Here is a 26,276-nt window from a genome sequence, read left to right on the forward strand (position 1 = left end):
TATTCCCTGAGCTGCTTGGTTTACTTCTTGTCCTTCCTAAGTGTCCAGACTAGCCCAAGGCATTATATCAATTGATAAATCCCTGCTGAAAGACCTGTGACAGGCTAGGAGCCTTCTGTGGAAAACAGGGGCCAAGCCAAGCCAGCAACACAGTACCCTTGCTTGGGATTCCATAAGGTTGTTACTCTGTCCCTTTTCATTAGTGGAAAAACTGCCAGAAGACTGTCCACATGCCACCTTGGCTGTTTCATCGCTTAGATCTGTATAGCACTTTGTGGGGCTGTCCTTGGGCTCATAGGCTTTGACTCAGCTCAAGCACAGTGTTGGGGAGCAGGACAGCCTTACAAATAGTTGTATGAGCACAGCTAGGGATGCAGGGTTGGGAAGTACTAAGGTTCTTTTCTTTATAGAATAAAGTGTATTGTGTGGCTGTGATACTCTGTCGTTTCTGGTTTGGCTCTGGCACAGATATTCCATCTTGGAGCCTATATCCTAAGCATAATTTTTTTGATGGAGGAGCATGTCTGCAACAGAGAATGTCGGTCTGCTTTGGAGCACAAATCTATTTGTGTGCTTCCACACTGCTCCTGAAAAAGTGGGTTCATGCTGTGTGGTCAGCAGTGCTTACAACAGCTGGAAGAGGAGAGTGTTAGAGATCAACAGTGCCCTTGTAGTGAGGTTTTTTTTTTTTTTTTTTAATCCTTTCTTTTGAAGCTCTTCTGTATTTTATAAAAGATTTCATGGTTTGCTGGACACAGAGACAGACTGGAAGAATTACATCTCTGTACCTGCTAGGACATTCACTGGGATGTGGTAGAACCTAAAGTGTTCTCACACCAGGTATACTATGAGGATGTATTTGGGTATTTGGACTTACTGAAACTGGAGTTTCCTTTCTAGACTGTAAGAATGACTACTTGAAAATAAAGTGCTTTCAGACATGTTTGCTTAGGGAGCTTTTTACTTTTCTTTAAGGCTGTATGAATTCTGTGGTACTGGCTGTGCAGCAGTCCCGTTTCATTCATGGGAGCATCCCACAGGTGTTCTCACCATGAATCTGAACCCATCTGGAGCTGAGCCATGCCTGGAAGCCAGGTCTCCCACCTAGCTGGTGCTCTGTCTCAGAAAGTTGCAGATCTTGCTGCCAGCTGGGTTGGGATGGAGGAAATCTCTTGTTAGGCCCAGATACAGAACTTGAAGCACCAAAAATGAGGAAGGGGTTTGGGGTACAAGCAGCTGTTCAGTTTTGGTGGCTGAGTCGATGAGGATATGTCTAAGTCTGCTTTGCCCAAGACTCGGCACATGAGCTCTGCTGCGCTTCTTTGCTTGTGAACAAATTTGTCTATGTGTCTTATCCTGGATGGTAGGACCTGACAAGTGTACTTTGCACTGCTATCTCATCACTTTAAATTTTTCCCACCTTGCTTAGCCAGACAGTGGTCTGTGTGGCCATTCCTTAATCTTTGCCAGTTTAATCACCTGTTACCTAATGCAGAAGGAGGTGTGGGGGGGTGTGTGAAAAGCCCCTCCTTATACTCTAGTACAGATCAGGGTTTGTGCAGTCTGAACTCCCAAGTATTTTAGTCCTGCATTCTCTTAGGATCAAATGGTTAGCCAGGAGGTCATCACCGAGCTCTCCAGTACCACACACTAATTGGAAACAGCATCACACCCTTCGCAAAAGCCACTGCACAGCACAACAGCTCCATCAAGTCAGTGAGGTCTGAAGCTTCTGCAAGGGCATAACTTTGGGCTGGGCAAAGGTCACAAGTCTGTTGGCTTGGTCATGGGATGACAGCTCATAGGCAGAGGTCAGCCAAACTCCATGAATCTTTGGCAGATGTTTCCAGCACCCATCCAACTAGGAAGGTAATGTTTTAATGCACAGTGTGTTTGGCCAGGTCTTAAGATGGGACAGGCTTTATTTATAGAAAAGGTTTAGGATTTGTACCCTTCTATGCAAAGCAGTTATCAAATGCCTTGGTGTAACAACCAGCAGGTCACACAACACTGGCATTTGCTCAATACCTGCAAGGCTGTCTTCACCCCTTTGCAACATCAGAAAAATGTACAGTAGCTGAGGGGTTAGTGCATCCTCTGGCAGTTATTCCTCTCCTTCGTTGCCTTCCCTGAGTGGTGAAATGCAGTTTCAGAGCTTGAGGTTCTGCACAATCCAGCCTTGGACAGCTGTGACTTTGGTGTAGACACCAGGGAAGTATGGCCTGGCACAGCCGTAGCCCCAGCTTGTGATTCCTGCTAGAAACCACTTCCCTGAAGGTTCTTTACATGCCAGGGGCCCACCTGCATCGCCCTGCAGAGAGAGGAAAAGGATCCAGTATCAAGCCACAAGCAGTGCAGCTCCCCCAGCTGTGAAATGTTCTTTCTCTCTGGGGTATGGGCATTTGCTGTCCTGTTCCCCACTTCCCCAGGAGCTCCATTCCAAGCTGGAGGACTGCTCAGTGATGTACCTGCATGAACAATCTGAACCTGGTGTTCTGGAACATAGAAGAGTGTGTTTAGAGGTACAGTAGGGTCATGGAAGAGGCTCTATGTGGTCTCTTGCTTAGCATTACTTCTGTGTATTTCCCTGACCTGTCACAGGATGGTGGGGCATACACAGCATGAGGTGTATGCAAGGATGGACGTGGATAAAAGCAGCAGCCAGTTGATGGATGGACAGACATCTGAGCTACGGGAGGCAGGGCAGGGCCCTCCTGAGAGAATATAGTCTACAGATTTGGCATGAATTTGCTCTGTCCCAGCCACAGCATTTGCTGCTCTTGCACTCACTGAGCAGCTGTCGACGGTGCCCTGTGGGAAACCAGCACACAGCATCCTGCTGCTGATCTGGACAGGGTAGAACTTTTTGCAGGCCTGGTCTCCGATCATGTTCACTGCTGCTTTTTGCAGGTGCTTTGACATGAGACCTGAGGAGACAAGTATTGCTGTTAGCTGGGTAAAGAGCACATGAGAAACAGGAGCATGTGAAGTGGGGTCTCTGCAGCCTTACTTGCTTGCCAGAGGGAGAGACCTGCTGTGGGAAAGTGAGTCACCTGGTTCAGCAGAGCAAACTCTGGAAGGTCCCTTGGGTGTATAGTTTGTCAGGCAGCTTGGCTGACCAGACACAAATGATATCGGGTTGGTCCTTGTACTGGAGGAGCACAGCTGGAGCAGCTGCTGTGGGGGTGGAGAGCATGTAGAAAGCTTGGGAAAGCTTCAGGAGGGAAGAGGTGTGATAAAATGGAGGAGTAGTGCGCATGGTAGCTGGGGAGGAAATTATGGTGACACCAGGCCTTGCCCAGCTTGGTATCCTCTGCAGCATATGGCCTAGGATGGGAGTGCTTGGGATAATGGTGTGGGAACTTAGATGTTTGGGCTTGCAGTGTTGCAGTGTAGGTGGCCAACCATTGAGCTTGGCCATCATGGTTGTGGGAGGGCCCTCTTAGGCAGTACCTCCTTCCTTTGTGGAGCCCCAGCCTGTGATGAAGCATCTGGCCCCTTCATGGAAGATGTGAGAATTGTCTGGGAGACATATAGGTCTGATGGTGCTGCTGAACGTGACAGGTGTGCTCAGTTCCAGTAGTGCCACATCATAGTCTAGGCTGTAGACGTTGTAAAAAGGGTGTTTGTAGATACGAAATATTTTCTCCATTTTGCCATCGATGCCACTCAGGAAGGGTGTTCCTAGAAAGGCCACCCACATTTTGGGGTCACTGTAACTGCAGAAAGACAGCAAACCTGGCTGTTAGGAGCATAGCCTCAAAAGGAGGGCCATTCCTCCACTTGCAGGGCTGGCCACACCTTGGGAGGTCAGGACCCCTGTCTCCAGAACAGTGGGTGTACTCAGGCTTTGTTCCACCCATTCCTTTCCACACTTACCTGTAGGGGCATTTCTCTGATGGGGGGTGTGTGCTTCCTGTGGGGTATAGCATGCCAGCCAGGTGCTGGACCACGAGGGAGAGGAAGGGCAGGTTGGCTGATGGGACTGAGGCAAGAACCAGCTGACTTAACTAGCTTATCTCAGACTTACATGTCAAAGCAGTGAGCTGCAGAAAGCAGCCACCGATCAGCAATGAGGACAGCCCCACACTTGTGCTCCTTCCGCCGAAGCCAGAGACTGACTTGCCAGGGCCATTCTCCTCGAGCTGCACTGCTGCCACCCACGATCTTGCTAAAGACCAGAGCAGTTGTTGAGCCACAGTCTGGAACACAGGAAGAAGCACAATGGTTTAAAGTAACCATGAATGAAATTAATGACTTCCTGCCTTCCCTAACCTGTGCTGTGGGACAGCCTTCTGGGGGAGCATGTACAGGACAGTAGGATGTGATGAATTCAGTTCACTCAGCTGAGGCAAGGCTTAATGGACAAGGTATATTTTGCAGACTTGTTATCACAGATCACACCTTCCAGGGATGTGGTATACAAGGAGCGGGTATTTGGATGGACTGGCTCAGCTATCAAATGGCAAAAAATGTGCAGCCCGAAGTGCAGTTCCAGGGATGCCAAGACGCTTTCTGGGCTGCCATGTTGTGCAGAGCTGTCTTGCCACCTTGTGCTACCAGACTGACTGGCCAGAAGGCCTGTGTGCTGGGAAATGGGTTCTAATGTCTGTAGCAGAGTAGAAGAGGCCGCACTTTCTGGCAGTAAATTTGGATCCAGCTCATCCAGCTTTATCTTGTTTTAGGGTCTGGCAGAGCAAGTACGATCTGGACCTCAGTGGGCTGGCCTAGGCCTCCGTGTCTGGGACGAGGAGAGCCAGTGTGAATATGGTGGGTACCACTGTGGAGTTGGGAGTGGTAGAGCATAGCTGGCAGCAGCCATGGGCTACAGAGGAGAACTCACCACAGTTGTGCTCATCGAAGCCGTTGCTGCAGTCCATAACACCATCACATTCAGGATTTTCTTTTCCAATACACACCTTGCTGGAACACTTGAAAGTGAGGCTGGTACAAGGCACCACTGGAAGGCAATAACCCATGACCTGCTCAGTACCCTCTATGCTGGAGGCCTCCTGCTAACATGTCAGTGCATCAGTTATCAGTTTTACCTGGGGTTTGGGTAGGCTTGGCAGTCTCGGTCGTTCTCAGAGCTGTGGAGGTTTCACTCATGTTTGTACTCATCTTTGTCCCCAGGGTGGTTCTGCTGGCTGGACCTGCAGCCACTGTGCTGGGCTGGATAAAAATGGCTGTGGTGGAAGTTCTAGGGATGGCTGAATTGGGAGGGATGCTTGTGCCACCACTGGGCAACTGGGAGATGGTGTCCAGGATCCAGTCTGTGAGTTTGGTAATTCTGGAATACACACCAGGTCTCATAGCCTGGGCACAACCAAATCCCCAGCTCACGATGCCAGCAAGGTAAAACACTCCCGGGGTCATCTCACAGGCCAAGGGCCCACCTGAATCTCCCTGCAGAAGAAGCAATGGCTGCTCAGTCCAATCAGGTCTGCCCCTCAGACACACCAGAAGGACTTAACTACCCCCAACTCTTCTTTCTCCAGCCTTGTGGGCCTGTCTGCTGTCATGCAGTGTGTATGCAGGGCATGAGTGTGGAGAAGTTGAAGTTAGGGTCAGTGGCTCAACCTGGCTCCTGTCAGCACCTTTTCACAGCTGCCACCAACTGCCACTGACTCACTGCCAGAGGAGGAGACCTGCTTCATCCAGGATTTGTCAGACAGAGTGGTGAGATGTTGGTTTAAGTAATTCTCAACTTGGTGGAGCTTTATTTACTTCTCTAAATCTCTAAAGTAGTGGGCTGGGGTTTTTTGTCCTCAAGTACATGTGAATTACACAGCTGTATTACAGCAGCTGAGTAAATATTTCACAAGGATCTGCTGAAGGCAGAGTTAGCCCAGCTTTCTAGAACAATCTACAGAGTAGAGAAATCCCACACTTTTACCTGGCATGAGTCTACCATCCCCTCTATGAAGCCAGCACAGATCATTCGGTCAGTGAGGGAGAAGTTGTAGAGAAAGTTGCAGGTGTTCTGTTCTATGATGCCCACAGATGCCTTCTGCAGGATCTCGGGCTTGGTGTCTGCATGAAAACCACAGAATTAGTGACTGCAGCAGAGAGAAGGAGCTAGCTAATGGCTTTTAGACTGACTCAACACATATTTTGGAAAAACAGGCTGTAATCTCACATGGGAATTAAGTCCTGTATAACCTGTTTTCTCTGCAGCCCTGAAGCTTGTGGCTCCCCTCAGGGTGCAGTTTCGTGTCTGTGCTAAGGATTCTGCACACAGTTTGTGTCCCATGCTTGTGAGAGTTTGTGGGCTTCTTGTCAGCTGGACTTTGGTATCACATGTGCCACTCTCAGGCCTTCTCCCTGTAGTGGGATCTTTGCTTATGCTCATTGCTTGGAACATCTCTGTGACTGAGAGTAGCTGCTGTGGCTGACATACCATCCTGCCAGAGCTGCAGCAGGCTCTGAGGCAAGCGCCTGCCACTTGCTTAGCACGGTAGAGCTACTGAGGACAGTCCAGCAGGTTTCTCCTGGTTCCCACCAAGCTGCTCTCTCCATTTTCTTCTTTGCTGGTGACTCCTATGTAACTGTGGCTTAAGGTAGTGCTCTGTGTGCCTTTATTCTTGCTTATTCTTGTGTTTCTGTCAGTTCCTGACTGTCCCTGTTACTGACCCCTGTTCTATACATTCCCAGGACTGTGGGTCACAGTGGCACGGGCTGTGCTGCTCAGGGTATCACTGCTCCAAGGCAAATCAGCAGCTAATGCATTACTGCTTACCGTTCCCTTCCTGGAGGTCACCCCATCCAGAAATGAGGCATTTCTTGCCAACAGGAAACTTCTGCATGGCAAGTGGGAGGCACACGGGCTGTATGTATTTGTTGAAGACAAGAGGTCTTGCTAGTTCAAGTACAGCAATATCAAAGTCCAGAATCATGGGGTTGAAGAGGGGATGTGGGATCACTCTTGTTACATTGACTTTCACTGCATTCTCGTCTGTTCCATTTATTGATGTTGTTCCCACATAGGCTTCAATCTCTTCTGGCATTGTCCTGCAAATACATAAACCTAAATGTGCATACTCACACACTTATCCCTGGCATGAATTCTGACATTGAAATTACAGACAGCTTTACATGATCAGCATGCAGCAGAGCAACCCTGCTAAGTCAGGCCCAAAGAACTGTTTCCAGCAGTGGCACCTGTTGGATATTACCTGAAGATCAAATAAACATATAATAATAATCCTCTCTTCACCTCCGGAAATTTGTGATTTCAGGAGTGTTCTAGCACACAGGTGGTGTCTCTGTATTCAGTAGGTCTTGCTGGATTTTTTTGTTTTATTTGGATTTTCCTAAAGTTGTGTTTTATTTTTTTTTTTTTAACCCCAGGTGAATTTTTAATATTCAGCTTAATGACATTTGTTTTAAAAACTGCTTCCTTTTGTTTTCTTCCTACTTTTGGTGATTATTTGGTATCTTAAAAAGACAGTCAAAAGACATTCCCTAAACACTTTGTACCCTTCATTATTGTACAGTCCCATCAAACACTGCCTTCCCATTAGTTGTTTTTTTTTTTCCTAGGTCTAGTTTGTTCTATTTTGTTGTGCTTGTTATGATGCTGCTCCACACCCTGCTCACCCCTGAGCCTTGTGTACACATTCACACAGTGTTACTCTTGCCCTCCCTGTGATGTTGGAACAGTTGGTGTGCTGTGCATTACAGGCAACATCCTGCTCATCTCCCTTGTTTTTTACTGCATTCCTGTGCTCATTCACTGCCCATGCCACAGGACCACTGCTGTCAGGGCAATATCCACATGTTTCTGACCTCTTGTTTTTAATTGCAACAGCTGATGGAGACTCATCCTCATTCACAGACAGACAGCACTGCTGGTTTTGCTGTGTACCTCATTTCACACTTGCCTACCTTGCATTTCACTTGCTCCTTTATTGCTCAGCTGTTTAATGCATGAGGTTGTCTTAAAATCCTTCAGAGTTAGTAACCCACCTTTTCTGCTTTCAGGAATTTATTCTTGACAAGCATTATCTTCTTGCTACTCACTTCTTTAAGCTACTTATAAACCTAGGCTTGGGTTATTGCTGTTTAACAGAACTATGCAGGATTGAACTGAGCATTTTCCTTTTACCAGCTGACCATGTGTCTCTATTTCACATATTACAGACAATTTTTTAAGGTTAAGTTTATTAAAGAAACTCTCTTGTGGCACTTTCTTTCGCTCCTCTTAAATATGTTGTACTTTCTCCCTGATCAGGCTGCTTTAACCTTTCTCTGCCTCATTCCAACCTCCCCACAAACCTATTTTTGCTATGAATGTCTAGTTATAGCAAAAATTAATGTCCAACATGCATTCTTGATTTCCATTTCTTGACTCCAGTGCCACACTGGATTTGGTTGCACAGCTCTGTGCCAGTGGGCAGGTAAGCTGGAGCAGGGACAGGGATGGGCTCTTACTCATTGAAGCAGTGAGCTGCTGACAGCAGCCAGCGGTCCCCAATGATGGTGGCTCCACAGAAATGTCTGGAGTCTTCTTTCAGGCTGACTTGCCAAGGGATCTCTCCTCTGGAAGCATCTGTTCCTCCCACAATCTTGCTGGGTTTAGAGAACCCGGGTCGTCCTCCACACTCTGAACAAAAGTCAAAGCATGACTTGTGAGTATTCCTAGCAGAAGACAAGCAAGGAAAGACTTTGCTCTCTCTAACCAGTAAGTCTTAGCAGGGACAGGTTAGGCCTGAGGTGTAAGGTATCTACCCAAGCCCTGCTGGCTGATAGTGGCAGTGCCTGATGGTGGCCATGTTCAGCTGGACTTTCACATAAACTGCTGTTCTGCATCTTGCTCTTGACAAGTTGTGAATCCTGGGCCTTTCTTGAAGGCAGAGTAATCAATAGCTCCATGCCTCTTAGCCTTGCCATTCCAGATAAAAAGTTTATTCTAGATTTAGAAAAATACCCTTCATTTGCATCTCCTTGCAAAGCTGCTGGGAGCGCTCCTTGGAGTGGAAAGGTCATCCTGCAGACACTTGCCCTCCTTCCCTTCAGGGAGCATGGCTGCTGTGAAGGGGCAGCCATCAGTTCTGAACTGCTGGGAGCTCCTTAGATGGCCAGCAAAAGTAAGTGATCAACAGGTTAAATACTGTCAGATGCTGCTATGCTTTAGTGACCTGTTCTGGGCCCGCCAGAGCAGACCAGTTACACAGCAAGATTACACAGTCACAAAAGCAAAGGAGCGCATGGAACTGCAGAGGTACTGAGTGACTTTGCCAGATTGTTCTGGACTGAGCCAAGGCAGCCATATAGTGTCATTTGTGCCTTAGCACTTCAGCAAAGTTGTGTGGCTCACCCTACAAAAGGCCAGCTTAGGTCAGCAGAGGGATGAACCTGATGTTAGGACCTGTACCTGCCAGTCTGCCTGCCAAGGTGCGCCAGCTGTGGGTGCTCATACCTTGTGGTCCTACTGCAGTCACTGGCCTGCTGCCAGCTGGGGCTGGTAAGGTGGTCGGGGTTGCTCCGGTGGTGGTGTTGACCTCTTCAGCACTGACCATGTTACTGCTAGTCCTGAAGTGCACTGGAGGAACAGTACGGGCTGTGGAGGTAGGGAAGGCTGAAATAGCATCCAAGATCCAGTCTCTGAGTTTGGTAACACGTGTGTAAACCCCAGGCCGCCTGGCTTCAGCACATCCAATACCCCAACTCACAATTCCCGCCAGAAAAAACCTGCCAGATGGTTCTTGGCAAACTAGAGGCCCACCAGAGTCACCCTGCAAGAGAAAACAGATGATGAGCTCTCCCTGGGGATTCACTGAGCTTGCCCTGGCCACCCTCAGCCTCCCTCTACCAGCTGGGGTATCTCTGTCCCTGTGTATCCTAACTCACTTCATATTTGCTCCAGCCTAGTGATGAGTGGAGCATCTCTGTGCTGGCCTTTGGGTGTTTCTCCATGTGGGCACACTGTCCTGCTATTACACAGAAGCCTTGTGCCCTTTATATGCCAGAAGAACAAAGGACACAATCTGTAAAATCTAGGATTAAACATTTCTACTGCTTTAATAATTTGTTAAACCTCATAAAGGTTAATCCTAGCAGCCTGTACACAGCCAGATGATGAGTGTTCATTACCTGATACACAAACCAGGGAGACCACATTAATATTTGCATCAGGTTTTCTTGATTTGGCCTGTGGTTCCCTGGTCAGTTCTTGGTTCTTGTGGGGCCCTGTGACTATTATGATGGACATGTGTTGTCTGTGAAGCTGGTAAAGCCTTCTGGGGATGAGATTGCTCTAGATCAGTAATCAATAACCAGATGAGTCACGTTCATCACCCAATCTTGAATCTTCAATTCTTGGCCTCTTCTCTGGTGTTTGTGCTGTATTTGGTGCAGAAATATGAAGCACTACCACCAGAAAAGCGCAGATTTGTTTAGCTGGTTTCTGTTGGTTTGAATGTTCCTGCTAAACCACAGAGACAGACCTGGAAATCACAGTCCTCCTCCAGCATCACAGTTCTCCTCTCTCCATACTATCAAAGGCAGGCCTGTTTCCAGCTGACCACTTGCAGTTCCAGGATGGATAAAGGCTAACTAAAAAACCACTCTGTTGTTCACCAAAACCTGTTGTGTATGTTTTAGTTTCCACTGCTGCCCTTTGCCCATCTGGATTTTTATCTGAAGACCTGTGTGGAATATTGGTAGGGCCAGATCTGATGACAGCTCAGGAAGATGAGAAAAGTAGTTAGCTGAAAGAGCCCCTTAAACAGTGCCCTGCTTTAAGCAGTAGAGAACATATCCTCATTTGTGTCTTCTGCAGCCACTGATCTGTGCTTGGGTCCAAGGCAGGGCCTCAAACCTCAATGGAAAACAGTGACCATAGTGTCAGTTCTGCTTCTTGAAGTGTCACTTGGTGCATACTGGGAGGGAAAAGCCTTATGTGGGCAGGTGTGCTATCTTCTCTGGGCAAAGCTTACCTGGCAGGAGTCAACTTTCCCCTCCAGGTAGCCAGCACACATCATCCTGTCTGTGAGGACATGGCTGTAGAGACTGGAACATAGGTTCTGGTCTAAGAGCTCCACTGTTGCTTTCTGCAGGAACTCAGGCTTCACCACTGAATGAGAAAGACACGATTGTGAGCTCAGTGCAGGAAGCCCTGCACAGGATCAGCAGCTCAGGGTACAGCCCACCTCAGCTGGCCAGAGCAAGGTCCGAGTTCCCTTCCCTGATGCCTTCTGCCCCCACTCACACCCCACCATGTCTCCTCTGCTGCCTGCCATGCTTTGCTTACAGAAATCCTCCTTGAGGTAGCCCCAGCCAGAGATAAGGCACTTCTTGCTGGTGGGGAAGTGATGGCCAGCATCTGGCAGGCACACAGGCTGGATGTACTTAGTGAAGGTCACAGGTTTCTTCAGCTCCAGCACAGCCACATCATAGTCAGCTGTGTCAGCATTGTAAGAGGGGTGTGGGATGATCTGTGAAATGTCCATTTTCACTGCACTGCCGTCAGAGCCTCTGAGGGAGGTGGTCCCTGTATAAGCTGCCCACATGGCCGGGTCCTGAAACCTAGGGGGGAGACAGTGGGGTCCATGTGAGCCTGCAGCCACAACATTGTCCTGCAAACCCAAGCTGCCTACTGCCCATCCTGCCATCCACTCCAGGAGTAATGGAAACTCCTCATTCTCCCCGTGGTGGGGCAGAGAGGTGCAATGGGAGCTTGAGCAGATACAGCAGCTTTTGGAACAGGGATGGAGGGTGGAAAGTGATGTGACTGAAACTTACTCAGTAAAGCAGTGAGCGGCAGACACCAGCCACTTCTCTGCGAGGATTGCAGCACCACAAAAGTGCTCATTGTTCTCTCGAAGGCTGACTTGCCATGGGAACTCCCCTCTGGATGCCTCTGAGCCTCCGACTATCCTGCTGGCAGTCTGCATGGCAGGGCGACTCCCACAGTCTGAAAGGGAGGAGAAAGTCAGTGCATCAGGATCCTGCTACTGCACTCCAGCAACATGCTCTTGGGGCAAGTGGGAAAAGCTGCTTCAGCTTTGTGTGTGCTGTTGGCATATGCTCAAGCAGAAGGGTGGTACTTGGGATGTCACAGAACAGCCTTTAACCTTCAGGCTTGGGAAGAGCACTGCAAAGCACTGGGCCATCACAGCATCCTCCTTGAAACTCTTCTAGAGCAAGAAACTGCAGAGCAGCATCCTGACTAGTTTGATGACCTTAGCTACTGCCTTGTGATAAGCTTCCAGCAGCTCATGGACATGTGGCTCTTGTCCATTGTGCCAGCCCACCAGGAAGGTAGACCTTGTCACAACCCATCACAGTTGATGGGACCAAGGTGTTTCCAGGGCACAGTGTCCCTCATCCCAATGCAGCCATTTACTATTGGCTTGAAAACTCATGTCATATCCTTGGCTATCTTCAGTGCCTGAGAGCCACTGGTGTCCCCACCTTGTCAAGGTCTCCAACAGTGGGTTGTGTCTGGCCTCTATGTCCAGGAGACCTGGTGTGGGAGATTCAGCACAGCCCCTTCCATCAGAGGCATCAGCACAGCCTGTTTGGCTCTCACATTCAGGGCTTTCTTTTCACATACTGGATGTTGGAGCAAGTGACTGCCTGTGTCCCAAGGGCAGCTCCCTGGGGACAGTGAGGCTTGAGTCACTCATGTCTTCTGCAGTCCACACAGCAACCCTCCCCTGGCTTCCCCAGGGGGCAACCACTGTATCCTTGTCCTTCTGCTCCCTGGCTGCCCCAGAGTCCCTGCAGGATGGTGCTGGGAGCAGACCTGCAGCTTGTTTTGAGCTTGCAGGCCCCTGGGCCACCAGGCTATGAACAAGATGGGGCCCAAGCCTGTATCTGTATCTAGGCTGCTGGTGAGGAAGAGGAGAAGGAGGCTGCAGAGTGCAGGTGATTCTTCCTGCTGTCTGGCTCTTACCTGATTTCAGTCCAGGTCTGTGGGAAGAAACTTTGTTGGGACCTGGGACAAAGAGGAAGGAATCAGGATCAGCAAGGGCAGGGCAGCCCAGCCTCAGGTCCTGGAGCTGTGTTCCTGGACTGGGGCTGCCACAGGCTTTGCTGCATCTTCCTTTCCTGCCTGGTGATCTCTTTGCCCACCCATGGCCAGTGTGAGTCAGGGTCCAGGTCCCTGCTGGGGACCCCTGCTCTGCCACGAGGCAGGGGAGAAGCAGCACCCTACTGCCCTGGAGGCTTTGGGGTGACTCCACGTGCAGAGAGAAATTCCCAAAAGCTGTGGCAGAGAGCTGCCTCTCAGGAGTAGACTGGGGCTGAACCTATGCAAGGCTGTTTGCCTAAAGCCAAGGGGACTCTCAGCACCTTCCATTCGGGCAGCACAAGGCTCCCAAAGATCCAGGGATCCTGCCCAATCTGGCAGAGGGTGCAGAGGTAGCTGCAGAGGAGCCCACACCTTCTTGTTTCCCAGACTTATGGGTTTTTTTTAATTGCCTGGACCCGGAGTCCTATGGTCACATGCAACTCCACAGTGACAGAAGGAAAGGAGAATTTCTTGTCAGGTGGTTTCAGAGAGTAATTCAACTATGAGAAATAGCAACCTGAGCTGTAGTTATTGCTACAGCTTGGAGGTCTGCCTAAAGCTAACCCAGCCATTAACCTCCTGGAGCTTCATTCCCTGTCCCTCAGACTGTTTCCAGGTGCTGCAAGAAAAGCCAAAGCAGTTGCAATTTATGTTTTAGGTTCTGTCATTGCTGTGGGCCCCTCAACCTGCTCTTGCAGTGCAGAGCAGTTGGACAGCATTAATGTTGGAGGGGTATCTGGGGACCCCACAAATGTCTCTTAAGCTGACAAGATCTAGGCTGGTTTCTGCTGCTGTCTGGTGAAGCTGGAGCAGCTGGGAGCCAGGCAGATCATTTTATCAATTTGCTGTGTGCCTGCCAGCACTCCAATTTCTAACACTGCTGCTGGGCACGAAGCCTTGACTGGATATCCAGCGCTAAAACCCCTCAGCAGTGTGGCTGAAACTAATGGTGGCTTAGCTGTGGCAGCAGGGTGGCAGAAGCCCCAGTACAGGGCACCTTGCCCTGCCTGGCCGCAGTGGCAGGAGGGCCATACCTGCGAGAGAAGCTGAGGAGATGGTCCCGTAGGCAGCCAAGGAGAAACCCTGCTTGTGCAGGGCAGCCGCCAGCCCATGTCTGAAAGCTTCCTCCTCCAAGGTAGAGCTCAGGGGTTGGGAATCTTGGGGGGTGAAGAGGAGGCGCAAATGGACGATCACACTGGAGTTTCCATTCCTTCTACAAGACAGAGAATTAAGGGAGACCTTGGCTTCATGATCAGTACAAGGGTCAGGTTCCTGTGCTAGCTGTCTACAGGGAACTCAAAGGAAACAAATCTTATTCTTAATATTTTGATTCTTAATAATTTAAGGTTTCTCTGGAGATGGGCTCTGGGTTGAAGTGGTCATTTGATTTTTTTTTCCTTTGGCCCAAAGCTGTGGTTGAACAAAATTGTTTTCCTCTGCCTTTCTGACTGCATTTTGAAATTAAAAAATCCAGAACATTGTTGCAATCCCAGATGAAAATCCAGCCTTGACCAAAAACCAGTTTCTCTTTGTATTAGCTTTGAACAAGAGCACAGGTGTGAATTCACCTTCATGGTGAGGCTTGTCAGAATGCTCTGAAACATGAGCTGCAGGGTCTGCAGAGGGTCTGCCTACACTCACCTGTAGCCCAGGATGGTGCAACCAGTGCAACTCCAGTTTAGCTGGGAGTCTTGGAGACTGGACAGAAACTGCAAAGCAAAGAGTGATGGTCACACACTTACTGGACCCCAAGGAGGTGGGAATAGATAATGCCTGGGATTTTGCTGGAATGTGGAGCTGTTGATGTATGGTCTCTTGTCTCTGTAAGCCGAAGCACCCATGTCCAGCTCATATGTAAACTTTCTCCCACCCTGGCTTTTAGGGCATGAGGTAATACATCTTTTTTTATGCAAGGAATAGGCCTGAACACAGATTTCCCACTCCATGAATGTCTCTCAGGGCCCTGACAGGGCCTCTCAAAGTGCAGTTCAGCCCCACAGTGCAACCTGCTGATGTTTAAGAATTCCTAGTTTTTCTCCTGCCCTTGGCATAGAGATTCTGCTGGTGCCACCACTGGAGTATTTCACAAGCGTTTTTCCAGAAGGCCCAGATCAACTCACCAGCCTCTCAAGAGCAGGTGTCAGCACCCTGTAGTAGTCCGAGTTCTCCATCTGTAAGCTGCTATTGAATGTGATTCCTTGCAGCTCCACTGTGTGCTCAAAGCTGGCCTCTTCTGTGGAACGGCAGGCTGCCAGAAAGGGAAGGTGTCTGTCAGAGGCAGCTTTCCTCACAGCTTTGCAACATGAATATCATCATGTCCTTCAAACCCCCTGATTTTAGCAGCTTGACTGTCCCTGAGCATCCCAGCTGCCTAGGGGGTGCCCCATAACGGGATGGGGGTACCCTGTGGATGTGCAGTAACAGCATTTTGTACTGAACTTGTTTGAACTCGAAAACAGTGGACTTTTATCAAGCCTGAGACAGAAATTCATGAACAGATGGGTATAGCCTGGCTACCTGAGACTGGCCCTATCCTTGCAGGAACAGCTTCGGGAAGGTTCTGCTGGGTACTGAAGCCACCTCAGAAACTGTAACTGTACAGGTGGCATGTGTCAGTCATGTCATGCTGGGGTCCTCACTGGGGTGCTGGCCTGAGGTGGCATCTGGCCATAGGGCAGCAGAAGCAGCAGGAGGGAGGTGGAAGAGGGAAGGAGATGGTGGCCATGCTCTGGAATGGGACAGTAAAACAGGCAGTGCTCAGTGGCTGCAAGTGGTCATGATAGGAAATTGCAGAAGCAGCAAGGTACAGTGCAAAATATTTCAAAGTCACTGAGAGAGACTACAGGACAGAATCATAGAATCATGGAATTGGTTAGGTTGGAAAAGACCTCTGAGATCATTGAGTCCAATCATTTCACCAGCACTGCCAAGGCCACCATTAACCCATGTCCCCTAATGCCACATCTACATGTTTCTTAAATTGCTTAATTTGCAGGGATGGGGATTCCACCACTGCTCTGGGCAACCTGTGCCAGGTCTGGAAAGCCCATTCAGTAAACAAATTTTCCCAATGTTCAATCTTAAACTCCCCTGGGCCACCTTGAAGCCTTTTCCTCTTTCCTATCCTTGTTCCCTGGGAGCACAGCCCGACTCCCACCTGGCTGCACCCTCCTGTCAGAGAGTTGTGCAGAGCCAGAAGGTTCCTCCTGAGCCTCCTCTTCTCCAGACTAAGCCCCCCAAGCTCCCTCAGTTGCTTCTGGTGCTTCAGCCCCTTGCCCAGCTCTGTTCCCTTCTATGGACATGTTCCAGCCCCTCGATGTCTTTCTTGTCATGAGATATTCTAAAACTGAACCCTGGATTTGAGGTGGGGCCTCACCAGCGCCCAGCACAGAGGGACAGTCACTGCCCTGATCCTGATGGCTACACTATTGCTTCAGCAGATCAACATATCACGCAGCCTGGGTTGTCTGTGAACTGACTGAGGGTGCCCTTGATCCCCACTGAAAGAGGTATTTAACAGAGCTGGCTTCAAAGTGGCCCTGAGGAACACCACTGGTCACCAGTCTCCAGCTGGATGTGACTCCACTCACTACAACTCTCTGGGCCTGGTCATCCTGCTAGTTTTTACCCATTAAAGAGCACACCCATCCAAGCCATAAGCAGCCAGTTTCTCCAAGAAAATGTTTATGGGAAATGGTGTCAAAGGCTTTACTGAAGTTGAGGTAGACCAGATTCGGACCCTTTCCCTCATCCACTAGGCAGGTCATCTTGTCATAGAAGGACATCAGATTGGTCAAGCAGGAAAGGAATAGAGCACATGTGTCATGAGACACTGAAGATAAAGTGCTCCAAAGTCACATATTGAGAACATGAGCTGACTACAGCCCTTGTAGTTTTTGTGCATTATGCAGAAAGGTGTCTGCATTTTGTCCTCAATAGGAGGATTTTTGCTATAAGCAGTGCAGACCACTTCTCTTTTGGAGCTGATAAACTGAAATAATGTACCTGGCTGCACACTCACCCAGCAGGATCCCCAGGCAGAGGGCTGTTATGCTGCCTGCCACAGCAGCAGCAGCGGTTACCTTCCAGCAGCAGGCCCCCAGTCTCCTCCTCTGGGTGCCTTGCCCTGGCTTTATCTGGTCCATGCTTTCTGAGCAGCTCTACAGATGGGCTCTGTGATTAAAAAGAAGAGGAGGAAAATGACAAGACTGGGATGAAATCTGTCATGCCAGCTAAGGTTACCCCAGGAGCATCATTGTCTGCTCCTGCTGGGCCATTCCGACCTGGCTGTGGAAGTCTTGGCATTAGACTACTTATATCCCCAAGGTGTATGCTATATGGATTAAAACTCTTTAAGTAATAAACCTCATCCTGCAGTTGTTCATGAGGCAGATTCCAGGGTGAGGTTTCACATAGCCCAATGCTATTCCACAATTTTTGCAGGAATTCTGGAGGAATTATAAAAATCACAGTGGGTGATTTTTTTCCCCCACTTTACAACATTTAGCTGAGAGCTCCCAATGCCTAGTAATGACGTGTAATTAATATGTCCTTTGCTTACAGCTTTGCTGCTACCCTGATGAGCAGATTCTCCTTCCCTGTGGCCAGCATTAGCACTGGTGCTTCCAGTATTTTGTCCCAAGTGGTCCTGCACCAGAAGCAAAGCCCCTTCATGTCACCTTTTCTACCTCCCCATTTTCCTTTGCTTGACTGGTTTCAGTATGTCAATGTTTTTAATGCACTGAAGATGCTCCGATGGGATATTGTGTTCCAAGTGTGAATTCAAAAATGCCAAAAATTGAAATAATATCTATTTTGGTTTTTTTTTTCCCTCTGCAGTCTTGCTAGTGCAAGCCAGACTATATTTGGCCTTTATTTGCACATCATCAACAATTGGGAATTACTAGGAATGAAACCAGCCTGTAATATACATAGTTATACCATCATTCAGACAGGTTAGTATCTGCAACAAGCCTGATGAGACAAGGAGGGACATTGATTTCCTGTGGTCTTAAAATATATTAAATTACTGTATTAATATTTCTCCCTCATAGGCATGAAGAAGACGCATAATGCTGCTGTTCAAACTGGCAGGTTGAAGTAGTCTCAGACAATTTGTGTGGTCAGAGTGGAAATCCACAGAAGTCCAGCCCTCTTGGTCAAGGGTCCAGAGCTCCTCAGCTGCAGAGTGAGTTTTTTGAGGACTTAGCCTCTAACTGCTGGGAAACTCAGATTTACAGGAGACACCTGAAAAGCCTCGGCAAGGCACAATCACCTCTCAAACTTACTCTGTCTTGGTATCGACAGTGTCAAGAGTACAAAACCCACACAGCTCTTCCCTCTTCAGTTCCAAAGTCTGTCCTGCTGAGGGACACCTCACGTGGTCACTTCCTATCCTCTCTGTGCTGTGAGAGGTTGGGCAGCCACAGCAGCAATTCCCTACCACTGTAAATCAGACTGTGACTTCCGAGAAGCTGCAGAGGAACAGCCTTTTCTAATGTAAATGCATCCAGCAATGAAATGAAGAGGGGAGGAATGGGACACAGGGAGAAGCAGCTCCCTGTTTCAGAGGAGCTTTTCAGTGTTTTCCAAGAGGCGTCAGCAGCTCTTTAAACGGAATCTTCTAGATAAGAGATTTTAGAAGGTCACTTCTTTGTGAGGCAGCAGACAGAGAGAAAGGGAGAGTCTGTCCAAGATGCCTCTTTTTTTCTAGCAGATATCCAAATATTCTTTTTCAGCTGTACCTGAGCCTGACACAGATCAGCACTGTGGCCCCCAGGTTCTGCTAACAGTATCTCTGTTTGACAATTCAGCCCTGGCTAAGGGGAGACAAGAGGGAACCTTTTTTTCCAGTGGTCCTTGTGGCCTGAATACACTGAATACATACAGATGAGGAATCTCTCCTTCCCTCTCTCGGTAGGTTTTGGAGTCACTGTCCCTCTTGCAGTGTGCTGAATATGGGCACTCAGAAATCTAGTTCAGGTGTGCTGACCAGTGCAACAGTGGACTTCAGTGGACCTCAAAGGTAGGACAGATGCATCTGAGGAAAAAAAAAATAAAGATTTCAGTCAAAACTGGCTCTGGCTTATTGGGTTTTTCTTGACAATACAATCTTAGTTGCATGTAAAAGTCATACTACAATAAAAGGTACTTGGAACCCTAGGAAAAAAGTTTTTATTAGTGATTGCAGAGGCATTTTAACTGGAAATTAGACTATTTAGAGAAACTTTCTACTTCTCAAAACAATCAAAACTTGTCTTTGCTCTCCCTTTTAGCGTAAGGAAAGTTTATTTTCTTTTGGTGTCAGTGGTGTGAGTTAAAAAAGAAGTAGAAGGACGTGTAAATGGAAAGCCCATTTTGCAATAGCAAAACAGAGATTGCAATTTTTTTTTTCTGAAAGATAAAAAGGATCATCAATAAATGCATAGTGGAGATCTGTGGCAAGAAGCTATATACATTGAAAAATATTGTGACATAAAATCAGATGAGTGAAAAGTAGATTTTGTTTTAGTGGGGCAGAAATTGGGAGAGTATTAACAGTCATGAGTTTACAATAGGAATACTGAGAAGTAAAAGGACATTTATGGTTTTTTAGTCAGCTTGTAAATTCTGGGTGGTTATAAAATATGATGCTCTTGTCAGCAGGACTAAGAGAGTCCCCACACCAGTGGGGTGTCTCTTCACTGTTACATTTTAGCAGAGAAGGCATGTCTGATGTGCAGCAGAGTCAGCAAGAGCTGTCCTGCAGACTGTCACCATCTCTGGTTGTCCCTGAGGATCTGCCACGGTGCAGGGAGTTGGCTACCACCCCTGCTCTGCTGCTGTTCGGCAGCCCAGGGTTTGTTTTCTCCACAGAAGTCTGAATTTTTCTCTAGGGCAGCCTTGAGTCATTCCATAGGATTTCCTTGGAAGATGGCTTTTATTTCTCAGCTAGTTCAAGTAGGGAAATTGTAAAATATAAAGCGATATTGTAAAAATATTCCTTTACCCAATTAGCTGAACTGTCACTAACACCCACTCTTCTCATCAAAGAGGACAAGTAGCACATGTGTGTGAGTGTGAACATGTGTGTGTGTGTGTGTGTGAGTGTGTGTGCAAGAGTGTGAACGTGTGTGTGTGTGAACATGTGTGTGCAAGTGTGTGTGAGTGTGTGTGTGTGTGTGTTGTGTGAGTGAGTGAACATGTGTGTGTGTGTGTGAGTGTGAACATGTGAGTGTGTGAGTGTATGAACATGTGAGCGTGTGTGTGAACATATATGTGTGAGTGCGTGTGTGAGTGAGTGTGTGTGTGTGTGTGTGTGAGAGTGTGTGTGAGATTTCGTGTGTCTCTGTGCATGCACAGTGTGTGTAAGAACACTCATGGTCATGTTGGGGGAATATCACCTGCAGGAGCAGCAGAGGGACAAGGCAGGGCCCCAGGAGAGGCACCCCTGGTTGTTTGCCCGTGCGCTGGCCACAGCCCCAGCCTCCCTGTGCCAGGCGTCCCTCCAGCTCAGGTGATCCCACACACACCTGCAGGACTGGCCCAGTCTCCAGCACAAATTATGCTGGTTCCTGTTTTCAGATAGAAACTGTCTTTCTACAAAATGCCACAGCTCCTGAGACTAAAGCACAGTGGTGACCTCCCAGTACTGTGCTGGTGGCTGGTTTTCTTCATTCACCTCCACACACCCTGGCCTTCTTTCTTCCACTGCTTGGTACATCTCTTCCTTCACCTCACTGTGTCTTCGCCTTCATGTTTTCACTTCCTGAGACCTTTTCTTCTGCCTTCCTAGCCTTCTCCAGTCTCTCTCCCATCAGAACAGGAGTGTGTACACTCCTGTCTTGCACTGCACTGCCCCAGGCTTCCTCCTGCTCATCTCCAGCTTCTCTCATTCCCAATCTGCCATCCCCTACCAGCAGCCCTCGACCATGGGGACACAAGCTGAGGTGCCCTGCTCTGAACTGTTGGCCAGAGGAAAGAAAGACAGGAAAGAAATAGTGGTACTGGTGTGTTCAAAAATCAACTTCACTTAGACATAACAAATGCAAGGAAACCCTGATGTCCCTCAAGGGACAATGCAAGAAAACCACTCCCCCATCCCCACACAACCCCCCTGATGGCATGGGCTGCTCTGGGGTCTTTGTGCTGCATTTCTGTATTCTAGCATGGTTGGTTTCTCCCACACTGTGTTGATAAAGGGCAGCCAATATACTGCAACCATTTGAATAACCAAGTGTTAATGGAATATTTGCTTCATCCCATAACGGGGTAGTGTGGCTTCTAGCACAGCAATATGGTGTCTACTGAGCCTTCAGACACAGGGGTTGTAAAACTGTCCCATTGTGACCTGTAAATCTTCACCCAGACAGAGCCTTTGCAAAATGATGGCACAGGTATGAAAAACAAGCCACTTGCTCAAGGCAGACCTCAAGCTCAGCAGCAGATCTGCCTGCAGCCTCAGCAAGTAATGAGTCTGTGGCCAAAGGCAAGTAAAGGACTATTGATTTTATCACCAAGATAAGACTAGTGGCACTTCAGAGGGGGAATACAGCAGAAGCAGGATATTTCTCCAGGAGGTACCCCAAAATCACAAAGCAGACTCCAACATGCCTCACTTGGTAGGTTCACCATCCAAAATCACAGCTGCCAAAACAATAAACCTTTGGTGACATATATATGACACCAAACCATGAACCTGAGCAAGAGAGAAGACACTCATTTGCTGTAAGTGAAATGAGAAGCATGACCACAGGAGATAAGAGATGTGGGTGTGCAAACAGGTCTGCTGGCAGAGCAAGGTGGTGGGAACAGCCAACCTCAAATATCTCTGTTAAAATGGGTCAAGCCCAGTGATTTTATCCTTACAGCTGGGAATGTAGTTGTATTGAAATGAAGCTCAGAACTTGTGTCAGCAGGTACTGAGAACGGTAGAATACTTTTGTAGGGGAGTGGATTTATAACCAGTGGTATCTAGTGGGTGGTGGTGCAGTGCGAGGTCATGTTGGTCTGGAAAAGCCAAAAACTGTGTGCCAGTTCCTCCTTATGGCTCACTCTCTGAGCGGGGCTCCAGAGAAGGGAGTGTTGGAATTTATCCCAACACTGTTGCTTCCTGGTGAGCCCATATATTTCCCCTTAAACCTTCTGATGAGATGATCTTATGCCATGAAAAAAAAGCCTATGCAGAGACAGCAGCAGCTGGTCAAACAGATAAGAGGACAGAGCTCTCAGCATCAAAGGCAAACCTTCCCATGACCAGCAGACACAGGCTTGGCTACGTGGTCTTTTGTTTTGTGTGACATGAGCTTCACCTACCACAGCACCGGTTCCCTGGACCAGCCAACACGGCATTTCTCTAATCCTTTTACTTTAACCCATCTCCAGTTTCTGTAATGGATGTATTGAGCATATCCATGTTCCCATCTCTCTGCAGGTTAACATTTAGAAGTGGTTGTGCTGCATTTAAAAGGCTAAACCCTACTTTCAAGCAGAAAGAAACTCTTGTCACTTAAGAGAGTACAGATTGAGCTGAGGACACCTCTTATTATTAAGGTGAATGAAAAGCCCTGACCCTGCAAGCTCCCAGATCATGCAAGTAAGCAAATCTGAAAGCCCCTGCTACTCAGAGCAGTGAGGATCCTGAGTCCCTGTTCACCTGCAGCACTCATGGAGATGCATCTGGTTCAGCTGTATTCCTGCTCCCAGCAAGCCAAATGACACTGTGCTGGCCTTGTTTATTGTCCCTCTTGGTCTACAAATGTCTCTCAATTTACAAGTAAGAAGATCCTCTCCCTGCCTGCCAGCTCAGCAGTCTCAGCTGGGGCATGACAGACAAGCTGAGCTCCCCAGTGCTTGTATTATCACAGGTAACAAAGGCTCTAACATCACTTCCACCTTGGAGACACTCAGTCCTGAGCTCTTTCTCTGGTAACAAAGTACTGGGCAGATTTGTACCTGCAATTACTTCTTAAACTTGTAGCCATGGATTACACAATAAAATAAAGGCAGCCTTGCACCCTTACCCCCCCACAACTGTGCTGGCTTGAAAACTCAGTACAGATAGTAAATACTGAATACACATAGGGAGTATCCAGTAAGCCAGGAAGTCCATGTTTGTCTGTTACTTTCCACAATAGGAGCACTATATAATTTGATACTTTTCAGCTCATGAATGGCCAAGAAAAACTCACATGCTTAACTTATGGCATTTCCTTCACTGACATTCACTCACCTTCCATGAACACTGCCTGGCCCAGTGCAGAGGGTGTGGGAGAAATCTTGGTGCCAATGAAGCTGATGGACATACTGGGACAAGAGGCTCTTGGAGGAACAGGGGCTAAAGCAGAGGTCTTCATTTTGCAAATAATCACATTTTATTCTTTCTTACCAGCTTACATACATTAGAAGAAATGTGTAAAATACATTTTTACCTAGCTTCAGCTGTTATTACTGATTGTCAGGTAGGCATTAGTGTTCATAGATATGAAACCCCCAAGCTACCCTGAAATCAGTTACCTGCAATGCATGCTCCCTCAAAGGAAGAATTCACACAGAGAAACCAGCAAGTGATGAACGCTATCAGTCAAGCAGTGCACTCACAGCACCTGAGTCAATTAGAGGCCGCAGAGTGAAACTCCCCGTGTATCGATACGGGACAGTGCCACATGCTGACCTCCAGCGCCGAAGCTGTGTGCCCATGCACAGCTTTGGCCAGACCTCCTGCCTGGGGAGGCCATCCCCGAGCAGAGGCCGCAGGACGCTGGCACACAGCGGCTGCTCCACTCCCGCACCGGGCGGTGTCGCCTGGCTGGACACCGCGCTTACAGGGACCTCCCTCAAGCAGGTTCAGGCAGGATCAGGGGCTGTGCTGGAGCTCTTTGCAGGGCAGCCTCAGGGCTGGAAGACAAGTGGGTGTGAAGCAGCGTGACTCTCAAGGCCTTCCCTTCAACCGTGGGAACAAAGAACCATCCAGCTACAGAAACATTTATTTAAGCTCAAGTGATGGTGCTATTATAAGCCCATAGGAGTTGTTTATAAGAGTTTGTCCCATGCCTAGGTCGAAGCTGCTCGCTGCCACGGCTGTTTCACTCTTGTATTTCCTACACTGATAATATTGATTGTTTTAGCATTTAGGTCAAAGTTGCACTTTTTGTTTCCCATGAAGTACCCTGAGTTTTCTTTCTAGGATATTTCCTAATTTGCTACAGCTTTCAAATAATATAGACCATTCTCTGCATTTGTTTTCCAAAGTGTTTAAGTAACTAAGATATTTCTCTTAACCAGTACTTTCAGAGAAGAGGGTCTAGAGGTCACTGAATCATGTTAGAGTTACATGGAATCGAAAAGCACTAAAAAGCAATCCAGCATTACATAAGGAAAACTACTTAGCCATAAGCGACTAAAAGGAAGAAGTTTTTTTTCCACCTTTCAATCTTTTTTTTTTCCACTTTCAATAAAAGGTGAGTTGAGCTGTTTTCCCCACAGGCATTAAATTCAGAAACAGGCTGTTTCCTCAGAGCCAGCAGAGCACGAGGGGTTTCCCCAAGCATGGGGGAAGATCCAGCGTGGAGAAGCAAACTCCAGCTTCACTGAAAATCTGCGGGTGCAGGCAGCAAACCTGTCTGACCCTGATGGAGAAGCAATGAGGAAGAACAGAAGGAGGTGGTGAAGAAGGAGGAGGAGGTGAAAAAAAGAGCAGGAGGAGGAAGAGGGCTGCCCGAGCCCCAGCCACGCAGGAGGGATCGCGCGGGGCGGTGGGACCGCGGGGCGAGGAGCATCCAGGGGTGGGTGCAGCTGTCGGAAAAGGTGCAGGTGCAGGTTTTTGTCTTCCCATCCGAGCCAAGAAAGCCCGGCACCTTGAAGGAAGTAAAAAGGGCTCCTAAGAAGGAGCAGGGACTCACCTGCTTTGCTTTTCCCGTTGCCGCCAGGTGCCTTCCCCGGCAGCTCACCCGCCCCGGCCTGAGGGGCGCCGGCGGGGGCGGTGGGAGGCACTGGGGGAATTCGCGGCGGAGCTTAAAGGCGCAGGCTGAGAGACAGGAACGGTTCAGCCTGAAGAGCTGGTTTGTTGCTTTCACTGAACTTTGGAATTAAGCAATTTCCACCCCCAGCCCCCAGCTCCCCCCCACCCCCCGCTCGCTCTCCAGCTGCCTGCGTTGGGAACGGGACCAGTGATGCCTCAGCTCCTGCCTCTCCCCAGCCACGAGACATTCCTGCAGTTCGCTGTACAACTCCCACCCTCTCCAACAGCAGGACCTAAAGGAAAAGAGCTGCCTGAAGTGGGGTGGTTCATACCTGCTGCACTGAATTTCCCCCCATCACCAGAACCCGGCAGCCTCCACAATGGGGATGATCTCTTAACCAGCACTGGTCCACACACACAGTAACCATAAAGGGAGCTGTATTCCCAAAAGAAAACCCTACTAATTTCCTCAGTCAGACATCCATAGCCCTTCCAGTTCATACTGCATTTACCATCCTTATCATCCTATTTATCATCATTTGTGTGTTAGAACAGCCTAACTGCTGCACAGGAGCGGGCAGAGATTATCCAACATCACACACATACACAGCAGAGGCCAAAACAGAGTTCCTTGTGCTGAAGTTTATTTAAGCCCACAAGTGACCCTTCTGCCATCTTGAAAAGACAAAAAATAGATTAAAAACTGAGATCTGGTTTTGCTTTAGTCTGAGTTTTGGCCTGCTGCTTGACACAGTCATCTCTTATCCAATTGCCACTTCTGTCCCTAGCTATCTTCAACATTAACAGCAGACTTGAGCAGTTCATGTGTTTGATGGCAAAGCAATGAAAGAACATAAGATCCTAAAATAATACAATTATCATAGAGATTTCTCTGAAGTTGATTTTGGTTAGAGTGTATCCTTTCATTCCTAACATCTGCTGTCCCATGGATCTCTCCAGACTGAGCAACAATGATTGAAATCTGTTTTAGTTTTCCTGCTAGGCATCAATAATGAAGACTTGGCTGGTTACAGAATTACAGACTGGTCTGTGCTGAAAGGGACCCAGAAGAATCCTTGAGTCCAGCTCTTAAGTGAATGGCCCATATGAGGATCAAACGCAGAACCTTGGTCTTATTAGCACCAAGCCAATAACCAGAAAAATGCTGCAATCTCTGAATATGAACGTGTTTGGCTATGAGCCCATGAACACCACAAGCAGTTCTTGTCCTCTCAGACAGACTGTACATCCCTGTGAAAGAGCTGAGTGAGGGATTGGCATCCTTCTAATAGTTCATCAGATAAAGAGGATTTGCATGTA

The 26,276-nt window shown here is 48.3% G+C and overlaps 1 protein-coding gene across 4 annotated transcripts; it reads right to left on the reverse strand.

Annotated features, from left to right (window-relative positions):
* Nucleotides 1–7: 7 nt before the first annotated feature.
* TMPRSS9 (transmembrane serine protease 9) lies at nt 8–25,080 on the reverse strand. Of its 4 annotated transcripts, XM_068173812.1 has the most exons (19): nt 24,898–25,077; nt 17,040–17,191; nt 15,139–15,266; nt 14,660–14,727; nt 14,053–14,228; nt 12,902–12,943; nt 11,746–11,917; nt 11,255–11,529; nt 10,941–11,077; nt 9,422–9,737; nt 8,434–8,605; nt 6,740–7,011; nt 5,897–6,033; nt 5,049–5,406; nt 4,844–4,960; nt 4,031–4,202; nt 3,454–3,719; nt 2,791–2,927; nt 8–2,311 (listed from the first exon to the last, which is right to left on the reverse strand). In XM_068173812.1, exons 2-19 carry the CDS (start codon nt 17,161–17,163, stop codon nt 2,150–2,152), a joined length of 3,231 nt encoding a protein of 1,076 aa, XP_068029913.1. In that variant the 5' UTR covers nt 17,164–17,191; nt 24,898–25,077; the 3' UTR covers nt 8–2,149. The 4 variants fall into 4 exon arrangements, with proteins under 4 accessions (XP_068029913.1, XP_068029915.1, XP_068029912.1 ...); XM_068173814.1 differs by lacking the exon at nt 3,454–3,719 and having other exon boundaries at nt 24,898–25,079; XM_068173811.1 differs by lacking the exon at nt 8–2,311 and having other exon boundaries at nt 2,354–2,927; nt 24,898–25,079.
* Nucleotides 25,081–26,276: the final 1,196 nt, after the last annotated feature.

The sequence above is a fragment of the Anomalospiza imberbis genome, chromosome 27, assembly GCF_031753505.1.
Source record: "Anomalospiza imberbis isolate Cuckoo-Finch-1a 21T00152 chromosome 27, ASM3175350v1, whole genome shotgun sequence".
NCBI lineage: Eukaryota > Metazoa > Chordata > Aves > Passeriformes > Viduidae > Anomalospiza > Anomalospiza imberbis.